The sequence below is a fragment of the Ursus americanus genome, chromosome 5, assembly GCF_024610735.1.
Source record: "Ursus americanus isolate L20-20 chromosome 5, mUrsAme1.1.p, whole genome shotgun sequence".
Lineage (NCBI taxonomy): Eukaryota > Metazoa > Chordata > Mammalia > Carnivora > Ursidae > Ursus > Ursus americanus.
Genome location: NC_142131.1, coordinates 36,716,697 through 36,731,396, shown reverse-complemented (window position 1 = coordinate 36,731,396; position 14,700 = coordinate 36,716,697). Strand labels below are relative to the sequence as shown.

The 14,700-nt window shown below is 39.8% G+C and overlaps 1 protein-coding gene across 11 annotated transcripts in view; it reads left to right on the top strand.

Moving 5' to 3' along the window:
• The window catches only part of MAST4 (microtubule associated serine/threonine kinase family member 4), a 537,673-nt gene that overhangs the window by 265,276 nt on the left and 257,697 nt on the right, over window positions 1–14,700 (top strand). For all 11 annotated transcript variants that reach the window (XM_087862106.1, XM_087862104.1, XM_045794229.2 and 8 more), the window contains one exon: window positions 13,407–13,438. In XM_087862106.1, the coding sequence (XP_087718232.1) occupies window positions 13,407–13,438 (32 nt within the window). The remainder of the gene's footprint in view (window positions 1–13,406; window positions 13,439–14,700) is intronic.

Below are 14,700 nucleotides of genomic sequence, written 5' to 3'. Positions count from 1 at the left end.
ACAGTGAGTCCAAAATCAACGGTCAGTTTCAGGTTTCCAAGGTAATCCAGTATAATCCATCATGAGAACACAGAGCTTCTGTGTGATATAGTAAACATATCAGTGCAATAAGGTCTATTATGCTTCTGATTTTTCAGAGGAAGAACCTAATTAGTACAATAGAAGCCAAAGTGGAAACCCCTTCAGTTCACCCCTGAATTAGAAATGGCGACATTCACATATTTCAAAAAGAAAATCTTCCTACTTGGAAATTGCTTTATTTTTTCAGTCAACAAAAACAAGAGGCCACCTAATGAAAACTTTCTTAGGTCCTAAATTTAAACATCCACCCATTTTGTAATCCTTGTGATCCAAAAACATCACAAGGGATCATTTTGACTTTGAGAGAAGGATTCTATCTTTGCAATGAGAACAGAATTGAGTCTTTGGGAAGAAGCAATTAAAAACCCAAAGCCTTTTACTGCTTTTGATGCTTTAAAAAAAAAAAAAAGGCAAAAACTTCACTGCACTGTAATGTTTTCTGCTAATTAACTGTCACAAATGTGATGCCATTAAGTTTGGAGTCTCTTTAGTTAACTTCAAAGTCATTAACACACACTGTGCATCCCTCCCAAATCGGTTTTGAAAAAAAGGAACCACATCGACAGATCTGTAATCAATGTTGTCAAAGTTTTTGTTTCTCATAGAATCTAATCTTAATTTCAAGAACATTTGGTCGTTTTCTTTGGGTGACAAACACCAGCCCTTCTAATGCTCATAGTTGGTGGTGCCAGGGTGGCCTTGATGCCTTGTGCGCCTTTGGATACACTGCTCCAGAGGTGACTTGAAAAGTTCAGTATGAACCGTTTTTGGAGAGTATCAGTAATATATTTAGCTGCAAAAAACAGAAAACCAACAGCAGTTGAAATAAATAAGGATGTATTATTTCTCCCATAAAAATGTTCACCAGTTGAACGTCCATGGCTTGAGCAGTATGGAAACCGGGTCCATTACCTCACTTTTGTCTTTGCTCTGCTGTCCTTCACCCGAGGCCTCCGACCTTGAGCAAATCACTGTGTAACTTTTCCAAAACTGGGTTTCCCATGAGAAGAAGTGGTGGTAACGTGCTCTGTGATTGCGGGGCTGGAGTGAGTCTCCTGTGAAATCCTTTATGTGAAAACATGGAGCACAGTGCCTGGCACTTCGAAGGGCAGAGCTGATGGCAGTGTGGAGGCAGGCACAGCAGGGCCGGTTTTCATGGTGGTTTTGCAAGGGAAGGAGTGAAGTAGGAAATAGGAGATACCTTAACTCCTGTTCGTCAGTCTTGGAGCTCCCAATTCCAGCATCTTCCAGGTGCTGTTACTTGAAATAGCACATTGGGGAAAATAATTTTAAAAAGTCAGATACCACGCTCTTTAACAAATAGGACCTATTACTTACTAAGTAAAATATATCCCCCATAAGCCAATTGTTTATTTTATTCTGTGACCTCCTTACAATAAATTTCAGTACCATTAAAGGCTTAAGTCACATTATTGATTATTTGAATATGTGTGTCATTAATCTTCCATCACCCTCGTACATTTTATATGTACATTTTAAGTGTCGTCTTTTGCATTTAGATGGAGAAGAGTGTCAGAAGAAAGCCGACTTGTGGGTATTAGCTTCATACAGAACTTCAAGAGCTCCCTGGAGCTGATTTGCCAGTAAATTTCTACACTAAAATGGGCTTTCAGAAGAGTGACTGCTAGATAAACTCTGAGGTGTCCTTAGTAAATAAAAATGATTAATCTCAGCTGAATAAATTCTCTATCACTGGTCAGATAGTCTCATTCAATTCTGGGTCCTGGTTCTGTAAAAAGCCCTTTTCTTTTTGTATTAAGGTTGTCCGTAATTTTAATGGAACCTGTGAATTATTATCTGATTTTTAAAAATTGGTTCATAAAAGGATATTGATTCTTTGAATTAGGGGCAGTTGAAATATTGTTTATGGGCAAACTGGCCTCCTTTGATTGAACCTGGAAGCTACTGTCAAGAAAACTTATCTTAAATCAGTGTTAAGATACACTTTTTAAGAAACGATCACAACTCTTCATAATTGCCCCTGGATTGGACAGTGACATCATTGTGGGAATGCAAGGGAACCAAAAGGTAAAAGTGAAGATCTGTTAAGTGGGGTTCTCTCTAATTGCTTAATTTTTATTCCCAGTCACATATATGTTTTCCTGGGTAATGAGAAGATTTTAAAATCAAATAAAGCTTTTGAACACTAAAGATGTTTGCCAGCTACTGTTCTGTTGAAGAATCCTGTAGATTTATACTGATCCTAAGAGGTGTCTCATATCCACTATATTAACTAGCTTTTTAGAAGCTTATGAACATTGTAGCTTTTATTGATTCCAGGGAATTGTACCCAACGATAAGCAATAAAAGTCGATGGTAACTTTCTTCCCATATAGGGGTGTGCAGATCAATATTTTGAATTTACTATAATTTGCGGGTAATGGATGAAAGAACTGACAAAATTGCCAAGCCTTGTGGGGCACAGCTGTGTGGTGTTGCCTTTTTATCCAAGCTCACTGTAGGTCACAGGCTTTCCCGAGTAACAAGAAACATAGTTAAGTGGCAGGGCCGATACGCGTATTTATCAGTATCTTCGTAAGACTTCTCTAAGGAAAAAAAAAGAAAATCACAAAACTTGTCCACAGTGACCTTAATTTTATAGTCCTGAAGGGTCTCTGAACTTGCACTGTCTTAAAGGCAATTAATATTCTAAATATCTAGCCTTTGTATTTGATCTCCTGTTACAGGCATTTTCCTGATGATTAGTAACAGTGTATGATTGCAGTGAAGCCCGACTGGCTTCGAATCTTCCAGGTGGTTCCCAGAACGGTGGCTGGGTTCCACATTGAGAGAGAAGAGGAAAGGTCTTTTGTGCTCCTTCTTTGATTTTCCCCATTTCTGTTTCTCGGAGCTCTTCACTTGTGCCCTGCGTGCCTCGTCTAATGTGAGTAGCGTGCTAACATAGCTAACATAACATGACATAACATAACATAACATAACATGACATAACATAACATAACATAACATAACATAACATAACATAACATAAATGACATTTAGGGTGCTCTTGTGTTTGAAACCAGGCGTAATGCAGGACCTGCATTCTCATGCATCTTCTCAACTCCTTAGGACATCAGTTGTCATATCCTCCTTTTATAATTCAAGAGACTGAGTCCTAGACAAGGGAAGGAAGATTTTTAAGGATGCTTTCTAGCACTGACTTAGAATAGAATATATGTGTATGTGAATCTAGATCGTGTCCATTTAATCATTATGAAGCATACGATTAGCCTAAATAAAGATTTTTTTTAGCCTAAACTAAACTTTGGCTGATCTAGTATGTTTTCTTGTTTAGCTTCTTTTGTCGTGAAGGGCTATGACTCCTCTAATTGGATCTAAAGGAGTTTCTTCAATTTCAAAAAGGACACGCTTTCTCTTGAAAGAAATAGTCCTTTGTTCTTAGAGAACAAAATAAGCACATAAAATAAAATTTGTGCTGGAAGCTACTAACCATGAGGAAATAAGATTCCCATTCACTTCAGGATGTAGTAAACACTCAGTAAATTGGAGTTGTTACTAATACAAGTACTAATATAAGTACTAACTATTACTCAACAACTGTAGGAGGTGTAGAAGTAGATTTCCCGTATACGATACTGAATTGGAAGGCAGTATGGATACAAATATCTGATTCCCAAGCTTGATTTTTTGAAGTCAAAAGTATAACCTGTTAGGAAATATCAGGAATCATCGTAATTGGCTGGTAAAGGAAGCTTGTTTCATTTGCTCATTTACTTGGGGTTAGCTGGATATTTGACTTGTTATGCTTTTGTCTACTTTAAAAGGTCTGTGTTAAAAGTAACGTGCTTTCAAGGCTTTGCTTCAAATACAATCAGTCTGTAAGAAATAATTTGTGTGAAATTTGCTTAGAAAGAGCTGTAAAAATCTGTGGCACCCCTTTCTGAGAGTAATTGCCAGTGTGTGTTATCAACTATGAATGCAGCTCGATAGCCTACAGAAGGCAGGGCCCTGGTGCAGATAGACCAAGTCTTCCCTGGGGATGAAAATAATTAAACTGCTCCGGATTCTGGCTGATGTGTATTCACAGACAGGTTAAGCCACTTACCAGCTCTGCGACCTTGTGTAAGCTCCTTACCCTGTCTGTGTCTCGGTTCTATAAAATGGAAATGCTGGTGAAGATGAAATGAGATAATGTACGTCAGCGCACAGTAGGCGTGAGGTGCTGTTCCTAAGTGGAGGGAGGCAGATGAGCTCAGTAAAGAAAAACCACTTCTGCCCTGTGTGTACAAATCACAAGGTGGCAAAGGGGTTTGTGATGATTGATATGTAACTTTCATGTAAGAAAGACCCAGGATGTTGACCCTTGCTCTATGTTACCCTGAAACTTTATCTCACATTCCTGCCCATCAGGGACCCTGTGGTCTAACTTAGATGGTTTTTCTATCCCCTCATCCATTCACATTTCTTTTATTTAACTTCTGAAAGGTTCTCTGTGCTTTTGGATGGCCCTTTTCCTCATCTCTGCATGGCACCCTGCCCTTAGCTCCAAAGGTTCTAAATCTTCCCATTAGTTAAGTATTTATTCTCAACACCTTATAGATCCGGTACACATTTCTGTCTTGAATCTGTTCCTCTCTGACCTCCTCGCTGCCTCTTCCCTGGTCCCTACTCCACCGTGCTTCCCAGACAACTTTAGAAACCACCTAATTCCTTTCCTGTTTGTCCTTCATAACCCACTTGACACCCTGATGGCAAAGTGGTCTTTTTAAATATGCAGACTTGACCATTTTGTTCTCCTATTTAAAATGTTATAGGGGTGCCTGGTTGGTTCAGTTGGTTAAGTGTCTGCCTAAGGCTCAGGTCGTGATCTCAGGTCCTGGGATCGAGCCCCATGTCGGGCTTCCTGCTCAGCAGGGAGTCTGCTCCCCACCCCCCCGCCCCTGCCTCAGTTGTGCTCACTGTCTCTCTCTCTCTCTCTCAAATAAATAAATAAAGTCTTTAAAAAAATAAAAAATAAAATATTAGAGGAACTCCTCATTGCCAATAGGATAAAGGCAGGCTCTTCCAAAAACTTTGTGATTTGACTCTGCCTCTGCCTCCATATTCTTGTCTTTTTGCTTTTTCTTTCTACCTTCAGTTCCATCCATTCTGAATTTACTGAGAGCTGTGTACTCTTTAACTCCACCCGGCCTTGCTTCATCTCTTCCCTTTTCCGGAATACCCCTTTTCTGGCCCACTCCTGAGGATGCCCAGCCAACTCCCTGTTGCTGCTGAAGAAAAACCAGGTACAAGTAGAATATTTGAACTCCAAGGAACAGAAAACACAAGTTAAATTGCTTAAAACAATAAAGGGAATCGAATGGCTTATGTGTCATGTATGAAAAATATCACCCAAGACCCAGTTTCTAGCCATCTGTCTTGTCTGCCACCTTCCATGTCTTTCTACCCCACGGCTGCCATTAGCTTCTTGGGGTTAGTGTTCCTTCCTTCCTGCTAGTAGCTCCCTTGGAAAAGGGAGGGGAGTTCTTTCCCAGGATCCTGGAACACACACTGTTTTGCATCTTGTTTTCCCAGATTGAATCACATGCCAACTTTGAACCCATTTTCTTTGGCCAAAGCGAATGAACTTTGTCATTAGCTTCCCTGAACCTGAGCTAAGCCTTGATGGGAGTAGTGTCAGTTCCACCAGGTTTTGTTAGCACAAATAACAGGTAGCATCATTGGGTGATAAGCAGTACTGACCCTCCTTACAGAAAACTGATGACCTTCTCCCTTGGTCCTATTGCATACTTTAAAAAGGCCTCTATTCCAGGTTTTTTAACATGTAAGTTTACAGCAAATGAAGTCCTTTATCCCCAGGGCCTGGCACAGCACCTCCCACAGTGGCCCTTGTTAAAAAGTGAGTGATAGAATAAAGGACCCCTATTTGCTTGCTTTAGCCTCCATGTGCCCCTTGGCTTCACCCTTGGCAAAAGATTGTGATTTATGTGTTTCTGAAATTACACACCTCCAAGTAAATTGCTTCACTTCGACTTTGCTCTTCTTTAAAAGGTACCTGCTCACAACCTGTACCTTTCTTCCTCTTTAGAGGAAAGGCTGCCCTCTTTTGTTACTAATTCCAGCCCTCTCTGCATGTGTACTCATTCAGACCCCCTCTCAGTGGCTCACATCTCCACTCTGCCCCCTGTCTGACATTCACAGTGCATTTTAGGGGGGGAAATTGGAACTGGATGACACTGGTTCAGATTTTGCTGCCAGCATCTCCTGGCTTTGTGACCGTAGGGCAATTGCTAGTTTCCCCTGGGCTTTCAGTGGGAAGATTTGAGGGTCCTGTGAGACAGCCAGGTGATTATGTTGTAAAATTCTTAGACTGAGTTTTTGATAAGAGCTTATAAAACCAAAAGAGACAGATAGCCGTGTTGTGACTCAGAAACTTTATCTATAGAAAGAGCCTGTGAGCCTAATGTCAAGTCACAAGGACGATAGCTGATTACTTGGGTTCACAGCAGAAAAAAGCCAACCAGGCAAGAAAGCAAGATGGTAACCACTTTCTTCTTTTATTAAAAGAAAGTGAGTATGTGGTTTTTGATCAAGGAAAATGGATGTGAAAACCCAACAAGCATTTTGCGTATACCTTTTATGGTTGATTGTGTTGAGCTTTACTACCACAGATAAATACATGATACACGAATAGAATGAAATAGAACCTGCAAGAAAGGGGAGATCCTTAGGGATTCTCCATGCATCTCACATTCCCACTGAGGGATTTTAGTGACGTTTTACAGGTTAAATGGTGTGAATGTCCAAGCATATCTTTAGAGGTCTACCTACTGCTTTTCCAGCTTTACTCTACAGGTTTTAATGCAGAAAACCAATTACGTTATGGGCTGTTCACTGGAGTTTTCAAACACTGTTTGCACATAAGCTGTTGTTGACCATTGCTTTGATTCTAAACTGAGTGTCATGTAAGGTCTAGTTCTGTAGTGTGAACTGTAACCTGACCTCTGCTTCTGCCTTCATAACTGACACTCAGAAATGGAGGCCAGAAAAATGGGACCCAAATCCCTTCTTTACGAGGACCAATAACCAGCAGAATCTATACTCCTAGCTAATTTTATGCCCTACCAGGAAGAGGGAGTTCCACTGCGGGTGCCTTTTCCTGCCCTCCACTGCTTCCCACTTGCAAAGGAAATAACTGAAAACCTGAAAGTTCACTAAAGAAAAAAATCCAGAGGCAAATGATTTATGCAAATTTATTGTCCTTAAGAGGACTTAAAAGTACTGGGGTACCTGGGTGGCTCAGTTGGTTAAGCACTCTTGGTTTCCACGGGGGTCGTGATCTCAGGGTGGTGAGATCGAGCCCATGCCCCTGGTGCGGAGCCTGCTGAAGATTCTCTCTCTCTCTTTGCCACCCCCCCCCAGCTCTCTCTATCTCTCAAAATAAAGAAATAAGCACTTACCTCCACTAAACAAGTTACACAAACCCTCTCTTCCTCTAGATCTCCAGGGGTGGGGTTCAGGCATTAGTATTTTTAAGAGCTCCCTGGATGACATTAATGTATCATCCGGCTGCATTCAGACCCACTGCCTGAGCTGAATGATCTCATCCCCTTTTATTTTCTATCCACTGTTAGTGTTTCCATGTTCAGGTAGAATTGCATACTCTCTTACCTGGTGGTATTTCTTTTCTTGTGTGCGTATGCATTTCCCCAGCTAGCTTTTAAATCTGTCATATTTTGTTTCCTCCTAAGGTGCCCCAAACAGTGCCTGATACATTGTCCTGCACATCTTGGCTCTTTGAACTCTCTCTTTAAATTAATGGTTTGTCTGTAAGTGCACAATAGTTGTAACTCTCAATGGTACCGTGAGCTTACCAATGACTGATCCTCCCACTGTGCTGGTGAAGGGATCTAGTATTCTCTGTTCCGTGACAGCTGAGGCAGAGACCCAGGTGTGATCACCCTAACACTCACAGGGAAGGGGAGCCCGCTAGGAGTGATGAGGGAAAGGTGCACAGGCAGTTAAGTTACACTCCCTGGAGGTTGGGCTTGAGTTGAGTATTCAGTTGTGGGGATGTCCTGAGTGTGACCATGTTCTCTGGGGTTTAATTTCCTGCTTCCTGTCCTTTTTCTGATCTTGTCTGTGCTACCGTCCTGTCACCTGTGTGAGAGCTGGTATCTACCCAATAGATTTTTTTCATATGTAGCCTTACTCAATTTCTTTTGTTATTAGGAGCCCTAGTTGCTGCATTGTGCAATGCACCATTTAACAATGTAGCAAGATTCTCCCCCACTTGAAGATTTTAAATGTTGAGGTTCCCATGATGGTGCATAAAGGTGTGCCTCTTTCTTTCTGTTCTTTTCCTGTCTCAGCCAGCCCATGGCTTTATATGCCAGCTTATAGGGTAATAACTCCAATGTCTATTTCCAGCCCCTACCTCTTTCCTGAATCCAGACTCATAGAAGTCCAGCCACCTGTTTGGAAATTTCTATTTGGAATTCTTTGAGTCATCTTGGATAAAACATGTCCAAACTAAACTGTTCTGCTCTCAGACTGGATTTGCTCAGGCAGAAAGCTTTAGACTCTTCCTTGATTCCACATACAGTTCTTTTATAGATTCTGTAGAAGTGTTTCTCAAATCTGACTGCTTCTCTCCATCTTCATCTTCTCTCACACAGATGACTTGTCTAACCTTTAAAAATTGGGATTAAACATTTCCTTAAAATAAGCTTAGAATATTTCTCCCTACCTCTCTCTCTTCTCCTATGTGAGAAAGAGCTTTTTTAATTTTTTGAAATAATTTAAATTTATAGAAAAGTTTTAAGACACTTGAGAGAATTTCTCTATACTTTTCCACGATGTTAATATCTTTTCTTTTTTAAGATTTTATTTATTTATTTATTTGAGAGAGAGAGAGCGCACAACCAGAGGGGCAGAGAAGAGGGAGAAGAAAATCCCCCGCTGAGCAGGGAGCCTGACTCGGGACTCGATCCCAGGACCCTGAGATCACGACCGGAGCCAAAGGCAGATGCTTAACCAACTGAGCCATCCAGGCACCCCATTCACTATGGGGTCTTCTGTAGTCTTATATAGTCTTAATATAGTCTTAATACATTTGTCAAAACTATGAAATTAGCATTGATACATTACTATTATCCAAATAAAGTCTGAGTTTAGTTATCAGCACATTTTCCACTAATGGCCTTTTTATGATCCAGAAACCAGCTCAGGAACCTACATCGATTCCCTTTAGTCATCATCTCTCCCTTCTCCTTTAATATCTCACAGTTTCTCAAATGTTCCCTACTTTTCACAATTCTGACAGTTTTAAAGAGTACTGGTCAGGTGTTCTGTAGAATGACCCTCAACTAGGGTTTGCCTGATGTTTTCTCATGATTAGACTGGACTTAAGGATTTTTAGCAAGAAAACCATGGAGGTGAAGCCCCTTTTCATCACATCGTATCGGGGGCACATGATAGCAACATGACTTACCAGGTGGTGTTAACCTTGATCACTTGGTTAAGACCTCATCTGTCAGGTTTCTCCACAGAAAAGTTATTTTCCCTTTTTCTATTCTATTTTTGGAAGTGAGTCACTAAGTCCAGCCCAGTCTAAGGGGGAAGAGAATTAAGCTCCATCTCTTAGAGAAGGGGTTATCTACATATATTATTTGTAATATATTCAAATATCCTTCTCTTTTAAATCATAGAATGACCCATCAGTTAAAAAGAATAGCTCAAAGATTCCCTAAACACATGTGGCCATATCGTTTCCATTTGTGTATCTATAACTATTAAAAACATTAAATAGTATATTCTTTTTAAATTACCATTGTGGAAATTACTTGTACATATGAAACATTGCAGTTTTCTCTCTTGGGTTCATGAATAAAACAAGTTATTTTCTCCTTTTGAGGCCAAGGTTGCTGGGGTGGGAGGGAGAGGGGAAGAAGGAGAATCATTCCTTTGGGCTCTTTTGTTCCTGGATTCTCCAGGAATTCTCTTACTGGATTTGAGGGGCCCTTGTTTGTCTGCACTCTTACCCAGGAATAATAGTAGTCTTAAACAAGATAAACTTTGTTTCATCCTTATTTTCAGCATCATATAAAATAGCACTTTTAGGGCGCCTGGGTGGCTCAGCGGTGAAGTATCTGCCTTCGCTCAGGTCATGATCCCGGGGACCTGGGATCGAGTCCCACATCAGCCTCCCTGCTCAGCGAGGAGCCTGCTTCTCCCTCTTCCGCTCCTCCTGCTCGTGTTCTTTCTCTCTCTGTGAAATTAATAAATAAAATCCTTTTTTAAAAAAATAGCACTTTTAGAAAGGGGGGGGGCAAAGGAAATCATACCGTAAGAGCAAATACTGATACACAGCAATTCTACAAAAAAATGTTAGATGTCACTGAGAAATCAGTATCAATGGAAACCATTTAAAAATTTTAATGTTCTTGGGGTGCCTGGGTGGCTCAGTCGGATAAGTGTCTGCCTACAGCTCAGGTCATGATCTTGTGCTCCTGGGATGGAGCCCTGCATCAGGCTCCCTACTCAGTGGGGAGTCTGCTTCTCCCTCTCCCTCTGCCTGCTGCTCTGCCTACTTGTGCTCTCTGTCTTTCTGTCAAATAAATAAATAAAAATCTTTTTAAAAAATTGTAATGTTCTTAAATGTATTCTTAGGAGTGTCTTTAATTAATAATTCCATATTGTTTAGTTCAGGTTGATACTTCCTGACCTTTATTCTCTTTGCCCCGCGCTTCCTCCCTCCCCTAATTCTTACCCGATGCTAAATTATTAATGTGTGTTCCAGATATACTAAGCAGAAGCTTTGGTTTATGACTTGGACCAATACCATATGTCTTATCTAATTATCTTAGTATGTGTTAGTGACCTTCACCTGACATTAAGGAAATAAAATGAAGACACATACACAATGTCCTACAGGGGCTTTGGCAGTAAATGCCTGGTTGCTGCTCATTGACTTCCAAGGGGTGCGGATTGAGCAGCGTGTGGTCCCCATGCATGAGCCACCCCTTGCTCGGTCTGCAGTTGCTTAGTCCTCCTGTTATCTGCTGCCTTTTGCAGCTACTGTTCACAAGGTCTTGGCCACAGCACATTCATTTCTCTCACTTTATTACCATCACATCTGATTCCAATTTGCTACCAAATTGAGTTTCCAGTCCCGAGTCTGACATTCAAACCGTCAGGTGGATTAGCTCCTTCAGCTTGGTTAGCGTGGAAGCTTCAGGTCACTTGACAGTGGCCGATTAAATGTCCTCTGCTCCTCATCCTGGAGCCTCGGCTGCCGTCCCGTGGAGCAGCAGTGCCGGGTTACCCGCCGTAACCTTTCTTCTTGTTTAGAACTCATCATGCTAGACCTATTGGAGAGACTTCTGATTAAAAACAGAGTTGCTTTTTATCCCTTATCTTGCTGTTTCAGCAGTTTTTCTCTTGGAGCAGAGCAGCCGGCTTATGGTTGGGTCATTTAGTGGAATATGATTGATTGGACTATTTGGGGATCATCCATTTAGCCCTTTGCTTCTCATATCATCTGAGTGATCTATTTGCATATGGAGTTGAAATAACATCTGACTTACTCTGTTATTAATGATAGCCCGTCAGCCCTGCCTCCTTTTCTTGCTCTGCCGCTGTCAGATCAACTCACAGGACCGCAGTGTTTCCTAACTCGAGCTCTCGGCCTTTGCTGTGCAGCGGGCTTCCGTAATTCCTTTCTAGTGGACACAGTCTGGTGAACAATTACTTCTAGGGAGTTCCTCGCTTCCTTCTTTTCTCTTTTTAACCTGAATCCTAAACACATTTCTCAGTGCTTGTCATTACCAAAGATAGACATACAGAGAATTGCTCATTGGTTTTCTATTTACATTTCAGTTCCCAAGGAAAACAGTCTTGGTCAGAGACTTTTCTCCTCTCCTTAGGGGTTTTAGTAAACGAAGGTGTACTTATGTTTCACAATCAGGCATCCAAGTTGAGCAAACACTGTAATTTCTTGGAGATAATCAAGGATTAGAGAAACAAGTGAAACAAAACAAAAATACAGCGTTTCATCCCTGTACCCTGAGGCCCTTGAGAGGAGGAAGATCTCCTGCTTCTAAAATGGTTCATTGTTTCTTCTTGTAATTAAACAATGATAAGATTATTATAACTGTATCAGAATATATTTGCCAGCTAATAAGTAAGGCGTGGTATATTTAAAGCAGTATCCTCCCCTCGGTCTGCTCCTTTCAAGGCCACGTTCTGTAAGCTATGCTGGAATAAATTGCACTGTTTTGAAGTAAGATCTGAGGCCACTGTCTGTGATAGACATTTAAGGATCCAATAAAAATAGGGGACAGGAAAGGTGAATTTGAAGCTGAGGGGGAAGCACCTTTCAAAAAATAATGCTCAAGCTCCTGGAAGGCAAAAAAAAAAAAGTAATTATGGGAATGAAAAACTAAATTTAGTCAAGTCTTTCAAATTTATAGTGTGTTCTTTTTGAGTTTAAATAGCCTGATGACTCATGGCTTCCTATTCTTTAATTATTGTTATCAAGTAATCATTCCCGAGTACCCAGGCTTCTGAAATCTCCATTTGTGGGTGGAGGTATTTCTGTATCCCTTTTCGTCGGTTTGGTTGGCTTTCTTGTTTGTTTGTTTTCACAGTCTCCCCTATAGTTAGGTGGATAGTGATCTTAATTTGTGATAAGTGTGAGAGCGCCCTTTTTTAAAGCACTCTATTAATTGTTGCTGTCTGGTTACCTTTAGAGAGATTCATTAACCTACTTTTAAATATGCGAAGTCATAAATCTCATTAATGTTAAGAAATAAAACCAGAAGGAAACCTTTGCTTTCTTTAAGAAAATCATAATAAATCGTCATCTTTGGTATGCACAGCGTCTTCCCTGAGTTTATTTCTGTTAGGGGTAAATAGTCTGATTTAACTCCTTTTTCTCCTTTCACCTTTCATTTAATTATAATCCTGTAAAATTTCTGCTCCTCCTTCTGTCTCTTTCCTCTTTGGATATGTCCTTTGGTTCCTCCAGTTTTCCCGATTCTCAATTTTAGGGCCATGTAGCTCAACTTAGTATTGCATTGTCCTTGCTTTGAGAGGATTAATGTCTTTTCTGATTTGGAATTTAGATGAACTGTGTTTGTAATTTCAACACAGTGTATGAAGAGAACACTGTAAGAAGGGATCCAGCATAAAATCATGACATTAAAATCTTTTCATTGCGGAAAATGATAAATCAAGCATAATGAAGAATGGTACATTTTGGGGTATCCGTTTGGTGCCTTACCAGTCTAAGGTTAAAGTGGCCTCTCATATATATGTTTTGTTTTGTTTTTCTTTTGCAGAAGGAGCTGAGTCTCCCCAGAAGAGGAAGTCTGTAAGTTGCCTTATTTTGTTTCCTTATAATTATTTTGTACAGTTTGTAATGCGATTATTCTCTGATTTGTTAGGATTCAGTGGCAAATGGAGGATTAATGGTAGTCAACTGAATTGAGAAAATAGACACTTTGCATTTATTTATAAATGTCACATATTCATGATTTCAGGATAACTTGAAAAAAATTTCCAGATTTTGTCCTTATGGGCATTGTAAACCAAAATGCTTACTTACTCCTGGGACAATCTTAATTAAAAAAAAAAAATTATCTTATGTAATCAAGCAAAAACATTATTTGCTTTGCAGATAGTACAAATGGATCTGAGTCAAGAATTGGTGTTCTCCTATATGTTCTGGAAATCTGTGATTGTTTTTTATGCTATGGATTTTATGGAAAGTAAATGATAAACTTTTGCCATGATGATGAAGACTTTACGTCAGCTAAACTTTCTGTTAGCTCTAGATCTTACTGCATTAAGTCATGTCATGGTCTTGTTTTAAAATAGCAGATTTATGCACCTTAACTTGATATCCTTATAGTTTGTTTCAACTTTTTGTTTTGAAGGCTCGTAATATATTTGCATAAATCATAGTTTGTTTTTTTACGATTAGCAAGTTGCAGAAAAAATTAATTGCCTTAATGTTCCAGTAAATTTAGGGTAAATTTGTTACCAACTAGTACTGTGTAAGGGCTGGTCTAGAAATACTGGAATTTGGTATCTACATTAAAGAATTAAGTGGATGGGGCAATGTCCTTTTTAAATCATAAGTATAACATTTAAGGTAGGTTGATGTGGGTCTCAACTGGGAGTATTAGAAATGTATATGGTAACTGTTGGCAGATTGTATTCATTTTTTTGACCAAATCTTGGATTATGTCAGCCTTTGCATCTGAGAACTAAAACTTCATCTGCTATGAACATTTTAATACTATCCATTTTAGTTCTTAATATTTTAGAGCTTTAGGCTGCCTGGAGGATATGGGATCATTGTTCTTGAAGAATCTGTCTGGATTAATTTTCACTGGCTTCCAGCTTACATCTCTGTGTGCTAGAGGTTAATGGCCTAAAAGTTGGCTATAGGAAATGCCTTTAGAATCAAAAACTTGCCTTCTTCTGAATCATGAATAGGACTCTCACCTAGACTTGGAAAAGTCCAAACATTGTGATATTTCTAATCATGATGAAAACTAAGAAATAAGAAAAACTGAAGTAAAGCTACATGAACGATCTTAATAGGAAAAAAAAAAAAGTCTCTTTTCC